We start from the raw sequence: 23,395 nt of genomic DNA, 5'->3' as shown, positions 1-23,395 counted from the left end.
AATTACTTAAATATTTATTGGGCAGCTATTGTACATCTACCAGTCCTATGCTGTGGAGATGTGTGTGGAGTGAGAGAAAAAGGTAGCTGTGGCCCTATATAAATTTTAATATTCTTTACTTTATGGGAAAGTATTTTGAAAATATATTTAGAGGTCAAGATGTAAGTAGTTATTGGGAGAGGTGTTCATGGGTCTTTTTATTATGGGAAAACAAAGTAAAGCCAGAATTTAAATAACTAAAATGCAATTAAGCAGAGAATCAGATTGATAATAAAGAGGTAAGTGATAAGACAAGTTGAGGTAAAAGATATCTTAGAAGAAAATAGTTCTGGATGCCCTTTTGGCATCTCCGTTACTAAAAGATTATTTGTATATTATACCCAGGAGATTGGACTAGATCAGACATTTCAATGTGAATCACAGTTAAAAGGCAGAAAGAATGAAATACATGAAAAGTACAAAGATTATGAACAAATATAGCCTCATTTAAAGCTACTCTTCTGTAAAAATTGTTAAAATATTACTCTCCTTCTGCTAATATTCATAGAAACTCCAGGAAAAACCTAAAAACTTTGAAAAACTAGGAATTCAGACAGTATGCAACTTACCTGTGGTTATTTGTGTAAATGTTAGAGATTAGCTTATTCTTCCAGCATGAAAGAACAACTATTTATTTGTTTGGTCAGATATATAAACAATTTCAGGTGTAGTATATGAATCAGTTATTTGCAAACATGAATTCTTTTTAAAAGAATATAAAAATATCTCAGACTTCAAGAATATGTCTTTGGACCTCACTTTTAAAAATACTCACTTAGGAACAAGGACTTTTGTTGACTAACAACTTTTGTTTACTAAAAGAATTTACTCTGCAAAATGGGATATTTTATTAACAGAATAAAATGTTCTATTTTTATAATCAGTATTTTAAGATTATCATCAAAGCGAACACACTAAATTCTGCTGAACTCAGTATTAGTTACAAGGTATATAGAAAATCATTGAGCTAACACTAAGTTACTGAATCAGCATCCATCTTTGTTATGAAATTCAAGATAGAGAATTCATTCAAGTTTTCTTATGAAAGAGTCTGAGAAGAATGGTTATTGTTAATTCTGGTAAACCTTAGTTTGCATTTAAAGCATACATAAGACCCTGATTTTTTTTCATTGTTTTGGATTGCATTGACATTAGTTCAGGCTCAGTGTATCTTATTTATACTTATTCTTACAATGGAGATGATTTAAAAATATATTTTTAAACAGATAAGCTATAAATATAAGACCCTCTTAAGTCTTTATGTTACCGTTACACATTTTTTAAGGTAGATTTTCAGTATATCTAAATGTATCACAATGGCTAAATAAATATACAAATGATTTGTTAACATAATCATGTTGTGTTAACATAATTCTGAACATTCGGGAATTGGGAATGAAAAGTTGCTTTCCAAGAATTGGGATAAAAAGAAAACTCAAGTATTAATGGTGTTTTAGATAATGTCTTCTATTTTTTGTGTATGTATTTCTGGTATATTGCTTAAATAAGTGAAGAAATTTTCGACCATCTCCTTGTAACTTAAATATTTATAATGAATACTAGAGGCCCGGTGCACAAAATTCATGCACTGGGGGTGGGGAGGTCCCTCAGCCCAGCCTGAACCCTCTCCAATCTGCAGATAAAATTTTTCTCTTAAATTTATATATGTAACAAATGTTCTTTGTAAAAATAGAACCAGGAAAAGCATACTGTTTTACAACATGATTTCTCACACCTTCACTTAGCATTAAGAACTTTTCATATCAGTACAGCCCTCCTGTAGCTCCCCCCGACCCCGCTCATAGCTTGCTGCCCTGCCCCCTCCTGTAGCTCTCCGCCTGCTTGTAGTTCGCTGCTCCACCCTCCTGCAGATCTTTGATCCGGTTGTTACATGGTCATTACTTTAGCATATTCCTCTCTTATTATATAGGTCTAGGGGCTCGGTGCACAAAATTCGTGCACTGGGGGTGGGGGGTCCCTCAGCCCAACCTGCCCCCTCTCACATACTGGGAGCCCTCAGGGGCTGTCCTACTGATGGCTTAGGCATGCTCCCCACGGGGAGCGGGCCTAAGCCGCAGTCTGGCCTCCCTTTGTGGGAGGCGACCGGGCTGATCAGGGGAAGGCACCAGCCCCATCACCCGCTGCTGCAGCCACTGCCAGTCACCACAGCCACCAAGGTGTTTTCATCAACACGACTCCAGTCCCTCAGTCCCTTCACCATGAAAAAATGACAACTTTCTTTAGGCATTTTCAAGATGTGTCTTTCATAGGATATGACATTTCTTTCTTTTTTTTTTTTAATCCTCACCTGAGGATATGTTTCCATTGACTTTTAGAGAATGTGGAAGAGAAAAGGAAAGACAGAGAGAAACATCAAAGTGAGAGGAACACTTTGATTGGTTGCCTCCTGCATGAGCCCTGACCTGGGCCCTGGCCAGGGAGGATCCTGCAACCTAGGTACATGCCCTTGATCAGAATTGAACCTAGACCCTGAGGTCGGCAATCCTAGGCATTATCCACTGAGCCAAACTGGCTAGGGCAGGATATGACATTTCTTAGCCCTTCAGCAGCAGACCCTCGTTTTTTTCTCCAGAAGTGTGGTGGAAAAACCCTAGATCATCTTTTTGGATTCTTATTACCCAAGTTACTAAGAATATTACCAGTGGCATACAGGAAGCTTAGCCAATGAGCAGTCAGAAAAAGTGTTTCCTCTGTAGTTCACACCAATCACCGGCTGGGCCCTGCCCAGGCCTAAAGCCTCTGGCGGAAGCTTTAGGCCTGGGCAGGGGACCCCCAGCTCCCTCTGATCGCCAGCTCCACCCCTGCCCAGGCCTAAAGCCTCGGGGCCTGGGCAGGGGCCCCCCAGCTCCCTCTGATTGCCGGCTCCACCCCTGCCCAGGCCTAAAGCCTCTGGCCAAAGATTTAGGCCTGGGCAGGGGACCCCCAGCTCCCTCCCATCGCTGGCTCTGCCCCTGCCCAGTCCTAAAGCCTCCCTCTGATCGCTGGCTCCGCCCCTCCCCCCTCGGCTCTGATTGCAGGCTTGGCCCTGCCCAGGAGCCCCCTGGCTCAGGCCCTTCTCAGGCTGCTCAGGGCTCACAGGGGGCCTACCTCAGAGTGACCTGGGTGCCAGAATGTTCCCGGGACCCAGGCACTGGGTGCCTATGTATGCAAATTAACCTCCATCTTTGTTGGGTTAATTTGCATACTCTCTGATTGACTATGGGCGTAGTGGAGGTACGGTCAATTTACATGTTTGTCTATTATTAGGTAAGATGGTGGAATGCTGTGATGTAACAGTAACTTATTTAACCACTTCTCATATTTGGAAATCGGGATTTTTTTCTTTCACTCTTTTTACACATATGTTTTTATCTCAAGACTATTTCTGTAGCTTTAGAAATCTTTTACCAGTTTTCTTCCAGATGAGCTGTGTATGAGAGTATCTGTTTCCTCATGCCTTGATAACAATAAAAATTTCCGCTGGTAATTTTTAATTCCAGCATTTTCCTTTCATTGACTTGTACATACACAATTGCATTTATAGCCATTTTACATGCCTAATTCACTGTCATCTATGTTGGCAAGATAATTGAACCAACCAATCTTTAGTTTAAGGAAAATGACCCCAAGAAGTTCCATTATTGTAGGTCTTCCTTTTGTAATCAATCAACCTTTTCTTTATTAGGCAGTCTTGATCATATTTATCTTTGGCCATCTGGGAAGTACCTGATAGCAGGAAGTAGCCTTTAAATTCAGATATTCCAGTTGTACTTGGAGAGAGTTGTGCCTATTTCTTTCTCCTCTCTACTCTCCCTTCTTTCCCTCTCTTGTCCACCTCACTTTCTGCCCTCTCCTTTTTCTCTCCTCTTATCCCATCTACACACACATCACAGATTTTTCTCTTCTCATGTCATCATATTTTTATCTACTCCTTTGAACTAATTTTTATTAGAATTATTATTATAATTTATTTTTCTTTATACCTCATATTACATAAATTTATTTAACCTATAATAATTATAGATATCATGAAATTTGATAATTTTATGGCATTTTTTTGCCCACCACTAATTAAAACTTTAAAAGTATTGGCCAAAGGCTTTATATAATTTGTTAGCCTTTTTAATCTTTGACATTTGTATAGATAAAAATCTCAGTTTCAATTTATATTTCTTTTCATATGTTTATTGACTATTTGTTCTGTGCTTCAGTGTTTGTATTCTTAATCCATCTTTGTTTTAGGGTTGTTTCTACATTTAAAACCTAACCTGCCAATTGAGTTGGACTACAACCCATAAAGATTACATTCATCCATTTATCATCCCTTCTTCAGAAATTATTAGGTGTTTTTTTTTCAGTCCCACCAAAAATTATTTCACTTATACTTAATAGTTTTGGGAATAGTATACTTAAACAGCTGCAGAAATGTAAACTAGAAGTTGTGTATAGTTTTCTAAAAGGCTTATTATAGTTCTTTAATTTAGCAGTGCATTTGTTAGAGCTCTTTGGCATTATACTTTTTTTTCTAATATCATATGTTTTCTGTTCAGGAATATGGTATAACCAAAGCTGAAAAGCTGGAGATTGCCAAAGGCTACTGTACTCCTCTAGTTAGAAAAATTCGCTCAGACCTTCAGAGGACACAAGATGATGACACTGTAAATAAACTCCATCCTGTGTAAGAGATTGTACTGGTATTTAAATCTATAGGTGTCTGTTTTGGTATACTTCAAATATAAATTACTTTTTAATGTTCCTATGAAGTAATTAGGAATGTGTCACTTGGCACACTGTGGAAATAAGGATTGCCTAGGTATTCCTAGTAGTTAACTTCCAACCAGGATTCTTTTTCCCTCCAAACTGGGTAAGAACTGAAGTGAAAAGGAAAAAGGAATATGTGTCATTATTCACATTATTCAGCATGTACCCCATTCAGCAGCATAAACATTGTGAATTTCTTTAGTACTATGACCTCTGTTATTTTTAGTAGCGGAGCTATAATGAGCTATTGGCAGTGAATTTGACTAATGTTAATTCTTCTTTGATTAATCTCAGAGGTCCCAGGTAGTTCCAATTGTTTTCATGCTAAAGGAACATCTAATAAGATATTCCTCAATTGTGGTTGGAAGAGGGATAGATTTACTTATGGGGGTCTTTAACTTCTAGTAAGATTAAATTCCATTTTATAGAATAATTTCAATGCTTATTAAGTTTTGACTATATGGTTGTTTTACCACTGTCTGCTTTTAACTTTAGGTATTCCAGGGGTGTTCTGTCTCCTGAACGTCATGTCCGTACCAGATTATATTTCACCAGTGAAAGTCATGTACATTCTTTACTATCTATTCTTCGCTACGGTGCCTTATGCAATGTAAGTAGAATAAGTTATTCCAATCTACTTAACAAATGTTTCCTTGAATTTGTCATCAAATCACTAATGCCTGTTTTTACTGTGTAATTTTTTAATTAAATCTTTATTGTTGAAAGTATTACATATGTTCCCTTCCTCTCCCCCCCCCGCCCCACCATTGACCCCTTCAAATAATGATTTGGTATCTAGATTCGTAATCTATCTTATTATTGGGACTTGATAGATTAAGTTATTATCAAAGTTACTCCAAGGCTATTTCAGAGTTCTGTGCCTGTCATATTTTCCAATTCATATGTTCTTTCCTCTTGTTTTGGGTTCTTCTTTGTTCCAACAAAGAATAGCCAAGTGGCATCCCTTGCAACATTGTAGGTTTGTGGAACTTTAACAAATGAAATAGTGAGTGAAAAAAAGTGGTCCTTAATTAGCAAGGCAAGAGCTTATATATTCACTAGTAACAATGGAATTATTTTTGGAGAGGAGGGATCTGTCTCCTGTGTAGTCCCCTTTTAACCCTTTTGAACTTATTTAGAAGGTGGAAAGAATGTGCAGGACATAGGAACCAATAGAAGGCCTGTAGTTGGAACATAATAATGAGTGATGGATAGATGTCTAACAGGTAAGTTTGGAGAGCCAGTGCCTTGGATCATAAGGGGATTGGGAAGCCATTGAAATGTTTTAAGCAGGGGAAGTAAGTATATTTGATTACTGTGTGGACAGCACATAGGTGGTAGTAGATATAAGGAAATCAGTTAGGAAGTTATCGAAATGATCTAAAGAAGGATGGTATAGTTTGAACCAAGGTGGTGGCAGTTAGAACTAGAGCTTGCTGAGTATACATTGTATTTGGCTGCATTTCTCAAAACAAAAGCTGCACAACTCCATTCTTTTAAAAACCTGTGCTTCCAAATAAAAGAAAAAACGTTACATGTATTTACTAAAGTAAAAATTAAACTCTATACCAAAATGATGTGCTATTTTCTAATTTAAAAAACAATTAACTTATTTGAACTATAAATATTATCTCAACTCATATTGCCCTTATAAGATCCTGTAACTAATATACTTAAAACCTTGTTTAATATCTTCCCACTTGAAAGTTTTGATGTTTCAATGTGGCCTGGGTAAAATCTATCCCTCTATAATAGCTTTTTAAAAAGGTTTGTTTTGGGAAATAAGATTAAGCAAGGTTTCAGGGAATACATATAATGAGCCTTAATTAAAGATAAATATCACATGATCTCACTCATTTGTGGAATATAATGAACAACATAAACTGATGAACAAAAATAGAACCAGAGTCACAGAAGCATCGAACAGACTGTCCAACCTATGACTGAAGTTGGGGGTTGAGAGGGTAAGAGATCAACCAAAGGACTTGTATATATGCATATGAGCATAACCAATGGACACAGACAGAGGGGTGGTAAGGGCATGTACTGGGGGGTGGGAGGGGCCAGGGAGAGGTCAATGGGGGGGGAAAAGGATACTTGTGTAATACTTTAAACAATAAAGAATTTAAATTTTAAAAAAAAAGAAACATCTCATTAGGACAAAAGATATTCCTATTACCAAGAAAATTCCAAGGGATTTAGGAACTCAAAGAGCAAATGTTAGAACAAAAGATGCTCTAAGTGTTCTTAGCACTTAGAAAATAACAAGGGTTTTAGGAGCTCTGTTCCAGAAACTGGGGGAAAGAAGAATATATGTATATTTTATTATTCCACAGATGTAATTTCCCATACTTAAAACATAATATCCAATGACCTTGAATGAAAATAATCTATTAATACATGAACAACAGGAATATTTTTTCTCCTAAATACATTGTTCTAAATTTCTTTAAAGTGATTCAATATTCTTTTTCAATTTCTGTATCCTGGCAACATGGAAGGGATATTTAGTGTTATGAATAATCTATGAAGGGATAATTGCAAATATTCAAGGTTAAGTCAGTAAAGCCTGCCCTTGATTTTGCTTAGTTTTTAATATACCATTCACCATGTTGAAAGCAAAATGATGCATATTTTGCCGAAACCGGTTTGGCTCAGTGGATAGAGCGTCAGCCTGCGGACTCAAGGGTCCCGGGTTCGATTCCGGTCAAGGGCATGTACCTTGGTTGTGGGCACATCCCCAGTGGGGGATGTGCAGGAGGCAGCTGATCGATGTTTCTCTCTCATCGATGTTTCTAGCTCTCTATCCCTCTCCCTTCCTCTCTGTAAAATATCAATAAAATATATTTTAAAAAAAAAAAAAATGATGCATATTTGAAAAGTAAAAACCAAATTAGGTCTATAATAGCTAATAAAACATAAAGATATTGTATGCTAAAAATACATATCCTATATAATTTCTTATATAATAAAAGCCTAATATGCTAAGTGTCCAGTTGTCTGGTCAGCCGTTCAACCAATCAAAGCATAATATGCTAATGATATGCTAAGGCTGCTCAACTGCTTGCTATGACATGCACTGACCACCAGGGGACAGACAGTCGACCAGTCGCTATGACATGCACTGACCACCAGGGGGCAGATGCTCCAACCAGTAGGTTAGCTTGCTGCTGAGGTCCAGCCAATGGGGACTAAGCAAGACAGGCCAGATATGCCCTGGAGCCCTCCCGTGATCCTTCCTGACTGGCCAACCTCCTGCATCCTTTCCTGGCCCTGATCATGCTCCAATGGGGTCCCTTGGCCTGGTCTGCACCCTCTTGCAATCCGGGACCCTCCGGGGGATGTCGGAGAGCTGGTTTCAGCCCAATGGCAGAACAACCGGTAGCTATGACGGGCAGTGACCACCAGGGGGCCGACACTCAATGCAGGAGCTGCCCCCTGGTGGTCAGTGCACTCCTAAAGAGCGCCGCTCAGACAGAAGCTGGGCTCATGGCTGGCAAGCACAGCGTTGATGGCAGGAGCCTCTCCCGCCTCCGTGGCAGCACTAAGGATGACCAGCTAACGGCTTAGGCCCACTCCTCCACCTAAGCTGTCAGTGGGACATCCCCCAAGGGCTCCCAGACTGTGAGAGGGCGCAGGCCGGACTGAGGTACCCCCCACCCCCAGTGCACGAATTCTGTGCATCAGGCCTCTAGTCTATAATAATGAAAGCATAATATGCTAATTACACTGGATGTCCTTCCGGACAAAGCCAGGGCTGTGAGGGAAGCCAGGGTCCCGGGTGCCAGAGGGAAGCTGGTGCCGGCAGCCGGGGGGAAGGAAGGCCATGCATCGGGCCTCTAGCATATATATATATTTATGAATTCTTGAATATTGTGTTCAGGAGTATGCTACTAAATTTTATTAAATTTTATCTGTTCATTAAAACCTAGCAAAATATAACTGCAACACTAAATTAGTTATTACATGATGTTCTTATTAATAGTGTAGTATTTAACTTAAACTCATTATTTATAATAATTTACATCTAGTGAAACTTAGCTATGCTATGCTAATTTATGTTTTCTCTTATGAAGTTTGAAAAAATATATATACATCTTTGCACATATCTCCAACCCAAACACTTAACTCACACAGATGCAGCTTTTGCTCCAGAGTAGTGCTTAGGTGGAGAGTGGCTGGTTTAGTGGCTTGGCATTATAGCATTGGGAGATGTGAATAGCCATACTGGGAATCGAACATGCAACCCATTCATGTGCCCTTACCGGGAATTAACCAACAATCTCCTGGTGCATGGGATAATGCTCAACCAACAGCCACAAAGGCTGGGCCCTACTGATTTTTAACTGCCACCCGTGTGTCGGACCACCTGTTCTGTGTTTCCGTCCCTCCTACCAGTCTCTACATGGCTTCTTCTCCAGTGATAGGTTTTCTGTCCAGCTAGATTTCAGGTGGTTCTCAATGATGGCTGTTTGGTAGTTTAGTTGTAATGTTGATGTGGTTGTGGGAGGATGACCCCACAGAGTAGGTATCGCTTTTACCTACTCTGCCAACTTGACAGGAAGCCTTATGTTAAGTTACTACAAGAGTTTCTAATACTTCTGATGAGATGTTTTTTAATTTTATTTTTTTAAATATGTTTTTACTAATTTCAGAGAGGAAGGGATAGGGAGACAGAGATAGAAACCTCAATGATAAGAGAGAATCATTGATCAGCTGCTCCTGCACACTCCCACTGGAGATCAAGCCTGCAACCAAGGCATGTGCCCTGACTGGGAATCAAACGGTGACCTCCTGGTTCATAGGTTGATGCTCAACCACTGAGCCATGCCAGCCGGGTTGATAAGATATTTTTTTAAAATAATTTACTTAAGCTTAAGTAATTTATTGAGACTTAAATATAGTGGGAGTTATTTTGAAAGATTTGTACATATAAATATTCACCTTTCTTTGTGATATCACTCAGGATTAAGCAAGCTACCATAATAAAAATAAAGTTACTACAAGTAATACAAAATGAGAAAATGTTTTCCATATATTTTTTGTTCAGGAATCAAAAGATGAACAGTGGAAACGAGCTATGGATTATTTAAATGTTGTCAATGAGCTCAACTACATGACTCAGATCGTTATCATGCTTTATGAGGATCCTAACAAGGTAACCAAGTTATCGATATGTATGTGTTACCCAAGGTAAATAGTTTTAAGTTTCTTATTTTCCAAATGTTCTGTGATATTTTTTAGGATCTTTCTTCAGAGGAACGCTTTCATGTTGAATTACACTTTAGTCCAGGAGCCAAAGGATGTGAAGAAGACAAAAATTTACCATCCGGCTATGGATATAGACCAGCTTCAAGAGAGGTAATGATGCTAAAACCCTCAGAGCTTGGTGACCACAAGAGAGCACTGCAGTGTTAGCTTTTCATGAAGTTTCTATAAGAATTTTCTATCATGTGCTAGAATTCTTATCTCAAGTAATGAGTAGCAAGATGATTTACATTTTTAAATTATGATTTAGGTGGACATTTTTAGGCATGGTTGAATTTTATCTTTTATTTAGATTATTTTGGATTTTTAAGACCAGTATTTAGAATGGATAAAAAACTATAGTTGTTTTGGTTTTTATTGTTGATTTACTTGAGGATTAATTCATGCTAAACACTGTGCTAAGCACTTGGCATGAATTGCATTTTAATCTTTATAGTAACTTTACAAAGTTAAATATGTACTCAGTTTAAAACTTTGTACTAAAGTATATTACATATTGATAAAAGTACGTAAATCATAAGTATATACCTTAATGATATATATAAAATGAACACAATTGAACACCCAACCAAGTCATAACTACAACAATATCATCATTCCAGAAGACCAGATTATGCCCTCTCCTTATCACAACCTCCCTATCTTCTCCCCAAAGGTACCTATTGTCATAGATTAACTTTATTTATTTTTAAATATTATATATATGAAATCACAAAATATATGCTTTTGGGGGTGAGGAGTAGATTTGGCTTTTTCTTCCATTATGTTTATGAGATTCATCTGTTCTGTTCTTTGTTTTTGTTTCCATGTAGGATTCTATTAAATAAATATAGTGGAATGTGTTACTCCATTGCACTTTGATAATCATTTCTTTTTTTTTCTAATTCAAGTTATAAAGATGAATGTTTTTATATGAACACTGTTTTACAAATCTTTTGGTAAACAGATGTACACATTTCTTTTGAACATACATCTAGAGGTAAATTGTTAGGTTATAGGATATGCATATATTCAACTTTAGAAGATACAGTCAAATAGTTTTCCCAGTTGTTTTCTAAAGATACTGTCATATCCTTGTCTGTACTTAATATGACCAGTGTTTTTAATGTAACTATTTTGGGAGCCATGTAGTGCTATCTCATTGTGGTTTAAATTTACATTATCCTCATGACAAGTAAAGATTAGCACCTTTTAGCATGTTTATTGGCCATTTGGATATGATTTTTGGTGAAGTGCTACGGCCTAAGACCATTATGATGATGAATAGAAGTGTTGATACTAGGCATCCTTGTTCATTCTTAAACTAAAGTGAAGAGGAATGTTCTAGAGAGACCTTTTTAGAATGTTGAGATTTACATAAACTCTGCAGATCAATTTTGAGAGAAGTAACACTTTTACAGTGTTAGATCTTCTAGTCCAAGGACTTAGTATATCTTTAGCTAGATACTATATCTTTTTGATAAAATTAAGATTTTTTTAAATGCTGGACCTGTTTTGTCAGATTAATTCCTAAGTTCTTTATATTTTTATGCCATCATAAATTATGTAAATTTCATTTTCTTTTATTGTCATATTGAATTTTAACTCATTTTTGTATAAAGATTTCATAACTAGCAGCCTTACTGCATACTGTTGATCATTCTAATAATTTATCCATAGAGTCATTTGGATTTTCTATGTATATGGTTGTATCTCTTTATATATGATTTTCTATGTATATGATTGTATCTCTAAGTATATGATTGTAATGATGTCAAAAGTCCAGTAAAATGTTGAATAAATTTAGTAACGGTGGCACTCTTGTTTTTCAGTGACTTATTGTTGACTGTGTTGTTTCAGGTTTTTAGATATCTCTTATCCAGTTAAAGAAGTTCCTCCTTATTTTCTATACCACTTAGTTTGATGAGGGTTTTATGTATTTCTGTTTGACTTCTTTTGTCTAACTTTATGTTTATGAGATTCATTGATGTAATTGTATTTAGTTTTAGTTTATCCATTCTTATTGTTATAAAATATGTGTTTTACTGTATAACTATGCCCCAGTTTACCCATTCTATTATAGATGGGTATTTGTTATAAGTTTTTTTGTGTTTTTTTTTTTAATATTATCTGTCTCCTACACAATATATACTGTGAGAGTCTTGCAATTTGAGATTGTATCTTATTAATCTGTGTCCTGGCGAATGGTACCACTCAGTAAATATTTAGTGAGTCATCAAATGATTGTTATTTATGTATGCAACCATCACATTTGTTGGAAATATTTGGCATAGAATTTAAGTATTCTGAAATCTATAAATTCGAATGAAATTTAGTTCGTGCTTGGGTTGATGCCATTCCTGTATAACAAAACTGATCTTTACTCTTTACTTTATTTATTATTTTTTATTTATTTGGGCATATAATGGAATTTAATTAGGCAATTTGTTTTTTATGGCTTTTTTGTTGGATTATTGTTTAATTTCTCCATAGAGTATATGTATTTCTTAAAGTCAGCAACTCTGTCATCTGTCTCACAATACCCAGAATAATACTAAGCTGTTGTAAGAATTTAATTACTATTAATTTACTTGAATAAACAAAACTGTATATGTATTTTCAGTGACACTATCAATTGGTGGTTCATTTTGTTCATCAGAAGAGATTGTTGTTTTATCTGACCTTTATATGGTATATTCGTTTCCCACAGAATGAAGGCAGGCGATCTTTTAAACTTGATAAGGATGACGAACCACATACTTCTAAAAAAGATGAGGTTGATCGAGGTGTGCTGTTGTTCAAACCTATGGTATCAGAGCCAATTCATATACACAGGAAGTCTCCACTTCCAAGATCTAGGAAGATGACTACAAACGAAGTAAGTGCATGTGTCAGAGCATGTTTTTCGTACAGTAAACTAACTATATTTTGATAAAACAGAAAAGAAAATACAGCTTTAATTATGGAGTAGGACATAATTTTTTAATAATGTATCAGGAATAATATTTGGTTAAAAGTAAAGAGAAATTGCCAGAGATGCTTCAGCAACAACTGATTCCAATGATACTGTAGATTAAGATATGAAATTCTAAATTGTTAGCCTGATTGCAAAAATCAATATAGGAATTTGAAATTTGATGATATAGTTATAGTTGAAAAATTTACCTTTGTATTAAGATCTACAATTAAATAACTAAAGCTAATTGTTATGCTCAATAATAAAATAACATTTAAATAGGTACTAAAATATCACTTAAAAGGAAAGTTGACAGTTGGAATGAGCTTGTTAAGTAAGTCTTTAATATCTGTATGCATTTTTACTTTAAATGCCTTTATTTTAGTTTATATTCTTTGTCAGATGGTTTTCCAAGCACTGATTGAGATCAGTGCTTACAAATGTTTTCTAAATGCTTGAGTAGAAGTATAAAGCAAGAATTTAACTTTAACACAGAAGAAACATCAACTTGTAAGTTAGAAAATATATATATTTTTTTATTTTAAAGCTTTTAAAAAATATATTTTTAGTGATTTCAGAGAGAGGTAGGGAGAAGATATAGACAGAAACATCAATGATGAGAGAGAATCATTAATCGGCTGCCCCTGCACAACCCTTACTGGGGATCAAGCCCACAGCCCGGGTATGTGCCCTTGACTGGAATCGAACCTGGGACCCTTCAGTCCGCAGGCTGACACTATCCACTGAGCCAAACCAGCCAAGGCAGAAAATATATTTTGTTGCTAATTAAGTGTACCAAGTCTTAAGAGTATAACATTATCTAACAGTTGATGAATAGGAATATAAACAACAACAAAAAAGAATTATGCTCATTTCTATGGCCCCAAATTATACAAACGTAAGTGTCTTATGATTCATAAGTTTCAAATATATCTGTGCCTTAATTTGACAGTTATGTATAGAAAAAGCATCTACCAATACAATAAATTATAATTTTATAATGGAAATTGTATACTAGTTAGGGTTCCCACTAATTTAATATTTTAAGTTAATTATAATAGAAGATGATTAACAATTGTAGAACATGGGTTATTTGTTCTATTACAGTTTAATTAGAGGCCCAGTGCACGAAATCTGTGCACGGGGGGGGGGGGTGTCCCTCAGCCTAGCCTGCACCCTCTCCAATCTGGGACTCTGCGAGGGATGTCCGACTGCCCTCTCATAATCCAGGACTGCTGGCTCCCAACTGTTCGCCTGCCTGCCAGCCTGATCAGCCCCTAAACACTCCCCTGCCAGCCTGGTCGATGCCTAACTGCTCCCCTGCCAGCCCAATTGCCCCTAACTGCCCTCCCCGGCTGGCCTGGTCACCCCTAACTGCCCTCCCCTGCCAGCCTGGTCACCCTAACTGCCCTCCCCTGCTGGCCTGGTCGCCCCCAACTGCCCTCCGCTGCAGGCCTTGTTCCCCTCAACTGCTCTCCCCTGCAAGCCTGGTCCCCTGCAACTGCCCTCCCCTGCTGGCCTGGTCTCCCCCAACTACCCTCCTCTGCCAGCCCGGTCACCCCTAACTGCCCTCTCTTGCCAGCCTGGTCACCCCTAACTGCTCTTCCCTGTAGGCCTAGTCCCCCCCAACTGCCCTCTCTTGCAGGCCTGGTCCCTCCCAACTGCCCTCCCCTGCTGATCTCATCACCCACAACTGCCCTCCCCTGCAGGCCATCTTGTGGAGGCCATCTTGTGTCCACATGGGGGCAACCATCTTTGACCACATGGGGGTGGCCATTTTGTGTGTTGGAGTGATGGTCAATTTGCATATTACTCTTTTATTAGATAGGATTAAAAACAATGAAACCTGGGGTTATGTTTAGGTATCTTTAATTTCAGAAAATAACCTAAGCTACCACTTGAGGGCAGTGATTTTGATGCAGAACAAAGCAATCTGCTGTTAATCGGATTTTCAGAATTTCACCATTCAGTCTTCTCCTGCACCCCAAAAAGCCTTAAACACTGATATAGCTATCATTTTGCAACTCATCTGTATTTGTAAAATCTTCAACAAAATCACTGCCCTTTGGTAACTCTTAAAACACAGAATACATTTATAAATATTTTCTCATAAATACTTAAATAGTTGCTTTCAAGAGATTATTTCTATGCCATGCTAAACTTTTACTTTCATAAGGTAAATTATTCAAGTAAAACCTTGAAGACTCTTTCCAGCGTCTGCCATCTGCATGGATATCAGAAGTTTGTACTTCCAAAAGACACACAGAGAAAAAGACTATTCTCCTCATTTTGTGCAAGTAGATTTTACTCTGTCCTCGCTGTCTGAAACCTGAACATGCAAACATATAAAATGAGAATGTTTGCTGCATGTTTTGCCTACTGTACTCTATAAATAATCTTTGGAGGGTGTACATAAACAGATAGTGTTGAAAGTGTAAACAAGTACCATTTGAATCCATCTAATGGTTAAATTTTTTTAGTGTCTGGCAGACAGATTTTCTTTTCTACATTATATACATTGAAATCTCTTTCACCCTGTGCATAATTTTTTCACATTTTGGGTTGGAAACTTTACCCACTATAGCACAAAATCTCTTGAATATACAAAATTAAGCAGAATACTTTCATATTTTAAAATTGCTCAGATAAACATTTTTTAAAATCTCCAGTTTTAAGAGGGAAGAAACAACTATTAAGCAGTATAAATATATGTTGTATATTTAAGATAATAAGGTAATTCTCACAATTTTTATCACAATACAATTAGTTTATGTCATTCCTATCAGTTTCTCAGATATTGAAATATTTGGCTCCCAAATTACTGTTTAATAGTTTTTAAAAAATTGATAAGCAAATGCAAACAAACTGTATTTTTTTTTCTTTCTGGTCATTGGCTCTGTTGTATCTAACTTTGCATGCTCTGCTTTTTTTTTTTTTTTTTTTTTTTCTTTACCCCCTTTCTCACTTCCAGGAAGAGAGCCCCCTGAGTGTGTCTAGCCCAGAGGGTACTGGTACCTGGCTGCATTATACCAGTGGTGTGGGTACTGGGCGTCGAAGACGCAGATCAGGGGAACAAATCACTTCTTCCCCTGTCTCCCCCAAATCATTGGCTTTCACATCCAGTATTTTTGGCTCATGGCAACAGGTTTTTAAACTTTACTTCATTAAACATTTTTCCTCCCTGCATTCAGAGCAACAAACAGCTATCTTTGAGGACATCTAATCCCTTATTTTACATCAGAGTAAATCCTTCTGTTTTTTAATTTTGAGTTTATTTTAAAATGCTTGTGATATCTAAAAATATTTGAGGGAAATAAATCACTTAAATTGCATGTGTTTATCTTTTTTATTGGGAGGGTTTTAAATATTCAGGATTTAAAAATTAATAAATTTACACTCCTGGTATTTTAGTTTGTTAGTAAAAATTTTAAAAAGAACAGAATCTTTCTTTGACTTAATTATCTTTTAAAACATTCAGAATCAAAATTACATAATTCAGTGGTAAGAAAAATAACCTTTCCCCCATAATTGAAAAATGAGATTCCACTTGGAATTTGCTGAGAATGAACATTTTTTAAAATATCAAAATTTATGTGGCCCTGTATTAATTAGCAGGATACATCTAACACTGATCATTCTCTCATTATTCCATTGTCTGGAAGTATCTAATTCAAAGGATACATTGGGTGTTTTTTTTAAGTTGTATAATGTTTTAATGCTCTCTTTAATATAAGAGGGGGCAATTTATGTCTGCCCAGCAACAATATGGGTCAAATAAAATTATTTCTGAAGGACTTTCTGTGATGACATTTGGAATTTTTAAAAGGTCTTTTTTTTTTTTTTTTTTTTTTTTTTGTCTTTCTGTTTTTATGTGTGTGTGTTTTTTGTTTTGTTTTGTTTTTACAATGGAAGGTCTGCCTGTTACACATGACTTTTCCGAGAATTTCAGCTATTTCCTTTTGGAAATATAATGCTTTTGATTATAGGAAAAGGGATTATGGTATCCATTAAGGCTGTGAATATTTAAAGGTTACTCTGATAAAACCCGTGCATGGATCAATAATTGTATGGTGACCTCAACAGTCTCTGTCTGTCTTTTCTTTTGTTTGTGATTGTTTTTCCCCCTTTCAAATACAGGAGCTGTTTAAGAGTGGGCATTTGGCTTCTTTTAAGAGAGAGTGAAACTATATCAATCTATTAATTGTTTCTTTTCATCTGTTTTGCTTCATACATGATCTTTCATTCTTGAATGCCTGCTTCGCACCACTTCATTGCAAGGATCTCATATGAAATAAACTCCCTTCAGAAGGGGATCTTGCATGATCTTTATGTTCTATGTATTTCTACTAATATTTATCATACAGCTTATTAACCTTTGTCTGTCTGGAACAGGCTGCAAATGAAATATGGACGTTTGAATTCATTTTATTGTTTTACCTCATTTATTTTGTTTTCCTTGTGCAGGTTGTATCTGAAAATGCTAATTACCTGCGAACACCAAGAACTCTTGTGGAACAGAAACAGAACCCTACTGTAGGTATGTGGTCTGAAAAAATTGTATTCCAAACCTTAAACTCACTATTTTACACACATGTAAAACTCTTCAGTGGTGAAAGCATGACCAATTGTTATGCTTTAGTTTTTGTTTAATTTAATGTACACTAATTTAGAAATGTTGAGTTGTAAAACTCGAAATATACAACAAAGTTTTGGTGAAATGAATTAAAAATAGCCTTTAGTTTTGTTTTATAACCCTTTTGAGTGCCCACAATATAAACTTGCCAAGGCTAGTTTTTAATCTTTTATTCTACAAGTTAAAATCCCAGCATGTTTCAATGTAGGAAGCAACTTCCTTTTCCCAGTTGATAAAGATAAAAATAAGCTATTACATACAAAAAAGAACCCTCTTTTCTGATTAAAAAAAAATAAGTAGGGAGTGTTTCAGACCCCATCTGGGATTATTAATTTTTCTTTTGATAATCTCTTATGGAAAATCAATGCAAAACTAATGCACAGTTGGCAATGTCACTTACTGACTTATAGAACACAATTGGTTTTTTGCTAACACTCAAACAAAGCAACATTAAAAAAGACCTCTCTAAGCTTATTTGCTTTTAAGCTCATTGTTGATAAACTATATGAGTTGATGGCATATTATTTTTCTGGAAATAGCTGTCTAATTAGGTTTAATAAAAGCATAAATAAGTTTCAACTATGTATGTACTATGATCTTTATACTAAGTATATGAACTGTCTATTGATGTCTACCTACTTGAAGATATTTCTTTAGTTAATTATATATAGCTAATGTTGATAGCTTTTACTATTTTCACAATACCTTGTTAGAAATATATACATATATACAAGTATATATGTATATATTTCTTCTTCCTTTATGTATTATGATGTATTAGCTAGAAATTTATTTAATCCTTACCCAGTAGTAAAAGTTTTGCTTGGTTGTAAAAACTTCTGCTACAAATTAAGCATCAATTTATACTGGCTGTGTTTTATATGCTAATAATGTGTTTCATTGGGGTCTTATTAAAGATCTTAAGTCATTTAAGTATTGGAATTTAAACTGATTTAAGCCTGAATGACCTAAAAGGAATTGTTTTTACCTGGTCTTCTCACAAATAAGTAAACTTTGATTTGTTTTATATCATAACAAATATTGATAATTTTAAATTAGAAAAGTCTTTATTTAAAGACATACATCCAGAAATATTGATTTAATATGGCTTAATTTGTGCTCAGAGCACTTTTTTCCCCCCCTATGGCCTGCTCATGCAAATTCACTGACAGAATCCCTTATCATCCTAAATTAATTTTTATAGTAATGTTTTAATACTTTTAGTATGTGTATATCTAATTATTGTATGGACATACTATTTTCTTCAAAGATAACATTTTGTCCAGTGTTAAATACCCTCATTTGTACATATGATAAATAGTGCTAGTTGATTGTATTAAAGTTGACGTTACAAGCAAATTGTGAGCCTATTCAAGGCACTGCCAAATACGTGTGGTAAGAGCCATGTTATTGCATGCTGCATGAATTCCCAATGTGAATGGAAGAACACCCGTTGTTGTATGTATTTTCTCTAACTCCCATCAGGGTCTCACTGTGCGGGCCTGTTTAGCACCTCGGTGCTCGGGGGTTCTTCAAGCGCACCTAACCTACAGGATTATGCTCGTACTCATCGTAAAAAGCTGACCTCTTCTGGCTGCATAGATGGTATGTGCACACATGCACACTTATACCTACACCCACGCACACACCCATGAGGAGACAGTATTTCACAAAGGCAAGCCTAAGGCCATTGACTGAATCAAGTGGAATCCTAGCATCCTTTGCCTAAAAGACTATCAATCCTCTCTGTTATCCACAACTTGGATCCATGTTTCATCAAACAGTGAATTATAGTTAGACTTAACAGTACTTATTCAATGAGTAGTTTTTTGAAATGTGAAATTTAGAACTGCATTATGTGTATTATTCTTTTAGATAGTTGATAAGCCATATTATAAAGAATAAATCTATGATCTTTTAAACTTTGTTCATAGTTAATCCTTATTTTTGCTGATTGATCTTATAAATAGAAAAAAATATATTGGCAATATTTATAAAAATAAACATAGGATGAGAATATTTTAGAATTCCTAATTGAAGGAGATCCTCTCACTACTGTTAATATAAGTTAAGTTTTAGTATTTAGAATGTTGTTGTTTTTTCAATCACATGAGGCTCAAGGAAGCTTGTCCCTTTTGTTAATAGGAGTGTTAATTAGCCTTTTCAGGATTAGCTTTATTGAAAACTTTTTCTTATATATCCACAAATTTTCTTTAGTCGTTAAAACATGGATTTGTCAGAGTTGCCAGCTCATCCTGCTTTTCTTTCTTTTGTATATTTCATTAAATACTTTGCCTCTTTCATCAAGTCATTTTACTTCTTCTAACTAGTATTTGGCTTATTACCTTCTCTCATTGTCCTTTCTGCATGTCACCTATTACTAACCTCCTTTTATATTTGTTTTTCCCCTTTTTTTTTAAGTGTCCTTCTTTTGGTAGCTGTTACGAATTTCAGGTACCTGTTTTTCTCTTTCTCAGACGCCACACGCGGTTCTGCTGTTAAAAGGTTTTCTATCTCATTTGCTCGACACCCAACCAATGGTACGTTTTGCTTTTATTTTAAAAGATACTCCCCTGCTTCATCCTTTTTTATTTTTATTTTATTTCAATATTTGGGGAATACAATAACATTCATTTCTCCATCCTTAATTTCAATTGGCATATAATTCCAGCTTATAATTCACCCAAAGTACTGATACTGTCTGGCTCCTCTTTTTAGCTCTAATTTACACAATAATTTAACGCTACTCATCAGACTTTTATATGAACACAATGATGATGAGTTTTAATACTAAATCAGCACCTGAAAATTCCTTCTAATTTCTGAGGTGATCAGTCTACACAAAATTTTTAAAATTAGTATTCTTTATTTTCTTAATTCATAATAATTCTAATTTGTTTTTGTTCCTAATTTATTTTTTGAATACATGGTTGTTTTATTGAGCTATTTAACAAATACAGAGCCACACTCATCAAATAGCCAAATGAGATGTATCTTTGAGACGTTCTTGGGACCCAGGGGATGCGGATTTCACTGTGTGGCATCATTTATCCCTGGCTCTTTGTCTGAAGCAAAACCCAACTTGGTCTGGAGCACTCTGAAAATTTCATGCAGCATTCACTTATATGTTTGCTGTTGTCAAGCAACCAGTTTCTTTTGGTACCACTGCTTTGTTAAAATTTGGAGAACCACTGATAGGAAGACGACTAAGCTAAACATCTGGAAAGCCAATTCAATTAAATTGAGTTTTTGAAGCTGAACAGGAAAGTGTTTTGTGGCCATTATTTATCCACCCCATTGTTGCACTGCTACAGCTTTTTTACATGGAGCTGGTTCTTATGAGGCAAGAGGGAGTGTTTACTGATCATCCTATCTAATAAAGAGAGAATATGCTAATTGACTGTCCTGCCCTCAAAGACGGTGGCACCCACAGCCAATAAGGAGGGAATGTGCTAATTGTCCCGCCCTCAAAGATGGCGGTGCCCATAGCCACAAAATGGCAGCGCCCAGTCCCCTCAGCCCCACCGGGGCAGCAGGCGCATGGCAAGGCTGGCTGCCTCTGGAGTCCCCCAGTCCCCTCAGCCCCCCAGCCGCCTAGGGCCAGCCCGAGGCACAGGCAAGCCTTGGATGGTGGCTGCCCAGCCACCCAGGGCTGCTCGAGGCTCAGGTAACCAAGGCTGGCAGTTGCAGCAGCAGAGGTGTGATGGGGCATCGCCTTCCCCTGATCACCAGTTGCCTCCCACCCCTGAGGGCTCCAAGACTCTGAAGGGGGCAGGCCGGGCTGAGGGACCACCCCCTCCAGTGCATGAATTTTCATGCACCGGGCCTCTAGTTTTTAAATAATTCAGGATTAAGAATTTTAAAAAAAAACATACAGGTTTTTATGGTTATCCAGAATAAAGGTATTTTTATTCCTGGAACATTTTTTTCTTTTTAACTACTACTAAGTATTTCAAAAATTCAAGTCAGATCTTTCAAAAATTTGTATGAAACTAAAGGATTGAACACAAATTTATAATCATTCTTCCCTTCTAGATCCTTTAATAGCACACCTAAATAACAATGCACTAATACTTCTTGAAGGTGGTATAAGATCTCATCCTCAACAATCCTCAAAAATGTAGCCTCAAAGCTTAATGTGTTTTCCCTCCATTGTAGCTATCTAAATGCTACTTTCTGAAGAAAAAGATCCTTATTTGATACAACTTCAGCTTCTAAAGAACCTGCATGAGAACCGAAATCACAAGAAAAAGAGAAGTCATAAAATTCTAAGAGACCTTGCAGATTTAAGACTAAATATAGTTTTTGTGCAGAATGCTTGTGCTTATAGCCAGTATTGCAAGTTTTATATTGCAAGGAGTAATCTGTGTTTATTGAAGCTATTAAAAAAAAGGACTGTTGTTAGATTTAACGGAAAGTATAATAATTTTATATTTCTTTGGCTTAGGCTTTTAAAGAATGTGGATATTCCACACATTGTGAGACTTAATGCATATAAAATGCATTTCGTTCAACTCAAGAAATATTTCTTTTTGGGTCTCTTTTTTTTCCTTTTTTATATTGTGTTGTCTGATCTGTCCTATGAATTGTCATTTGACTCTTTCACTTTTTATTTTTCCTAACTTTCATGTTATTTCCGTCTTAACATATATCATGGACTTATCCCTGCCTCCATCTTTAGTTCAAGGAACGTGGTGAACAAGTTATCTTCTGACAGTACTTTACCTTATTATCTGGGCCTCTGTGCTGAACATCTAATCCTCTGTAGGTGCTGGTTCGTTTCTTCTGTGGAATTTCTAGGCTTCAGTGGTATGTTTTCATAGCTTCTAGACATGACAGCAGGGTGGCTTTTTAAATTGCTGCGCTAACCCTTTCACTGTGCATTAAAGGAAATGTTTTACTGGAGATAAATGGGGGGAAATGCAGTCCAGAAGAACTTGACTATATTGCCATTTGCCTGTTATCAAGTAACAGACAAATGCAGGAAAATAGTTGTTACAGAAGACTTACGAACATTCTAAGGAAAGGATAAAAACCACATTGTTAATTGCATAGAAATGGTTAGCGCTTATTTGCATGAATCTTGTACTAAAAAAAAAAAAGTAATACTTGTGCAAACCTAATTTCTTTAGTGTTTAATTTAGGTGCTTTAGCTGCTCTTATGGTATTATAGTTGTTGGTTTTTTAAAAAAGTATATATGTATGTTCTGTCATACTTTGGTTTGCACCTGAAAACCAGACATTCCAGTTTTGTAAATCTTTTGGTTATATTCATAGGAAGGTTAAATTCTTTTTAACCAAATTTTTTCCTATTCCAGCTAAGAATTAAGCAGTTCTTGGGTCAATATTTTCTCCCAAAATTAAATAAATATGCCAGTGTTAAAATGAGCACATGCCTATTATAGAAGCACAATTTTGCAGCCCATTTGAGTTTAATTTTTACTTTTTAATTGATATTAGACTTTATATAAAACTTTAAGTATTAAAAATATTTTCTTTGGAAGAAAATTAATTTGTGTTTTTGAAAGAGTAGATGCAAAAGGACTTGTTATTTTGGTTGCATAGGAAAGCAATTTTAAAAGCCATTCAGTTGAATATGTAGACAAGACATTTTTATAAAAGGCAAATAACCTAGATCCTATTTGTTTTAAAAGAAAACTCTATATTTAAACACTTTGGTTTTACTGATGGTATTAACACATATCTGCATGATTTGTTTCATGAAATTTTTGTATTTCTGTGCCATTGTTGAATGCAAA

General features: G+C 36.0%; 1 protein-coding gene across 17 annotated transcripts in view; it reads left to right on the top strand.

Moving 5' to 3' along the window:
- Positions 1-23,395, top strand: part of PPIP5K2 (diphosphoinositol pentakisphosphate kinase 2) — a 70,144-nt gene that overhangs the window by 35,231 nt on the left and 11,518 nt on the right. For 3 of the 17 annotated variants that reach the window (XM_080680346.1, XM_080680336.1, XM_080680345.1), the window contains exons 20-28: positions 4,590-4,717; positions 5,296-5,410; positions 9,851-9,958; positions 10,045-10,161; positions 12,758-12,925; positions 15,975-16,148; positions 17,468-17,540; positions 19,122-19,241; positions 20,114-20,176. In XM_080680346.1, the coding sequence (XP_080536472.1) occupies positions 4,590-4,717; positions 5,296-5,410; positions 9,851-9,958; positions 10,045-10,161; positions 12,758-12,925; positions 15,975-16,148; positions 17,468-17,540; positions 19,122-19,241; positions 20,114-20,176 (1,066 nt within the window). Of the gene's footprint in view, positions 1-4,589; positions 4,718-5,295; positions 5,411-9,850; positions 9,959-10,044; positions 10,162-12,757; positions 12,926-15,179; positions 15,301-15,974; positions 16,149-17,467; positions 17,541-19,121; positions 19,242-20,113; positions 20,177-22,317; positions 22,447-23,395 lie in introns of those variants that run through there. The other 14 variants (XM_080680348.1, XM_080680347.1, XM_080680352.1 and 11 more) reach the window with 10 other exon arrangements.

This window comes from Plecotus auritus (assembly GCF_963455305.1).
Source record: "Plecotus auritus genome assembly, chromosome: 7".
Taxonomy (NCBI): domain Eukaryota; kingdom Metazoa; phylum Chordata; class Mammalia; order Chiroptera; family Vespertilionidae; genus Plecotus; species Plecotus auritus.
The sequence above is the reverse complement of the archived record's forward strand: the minus strand, read 5'-3'. Positions and strand labels throughout refer to the sequence as shown.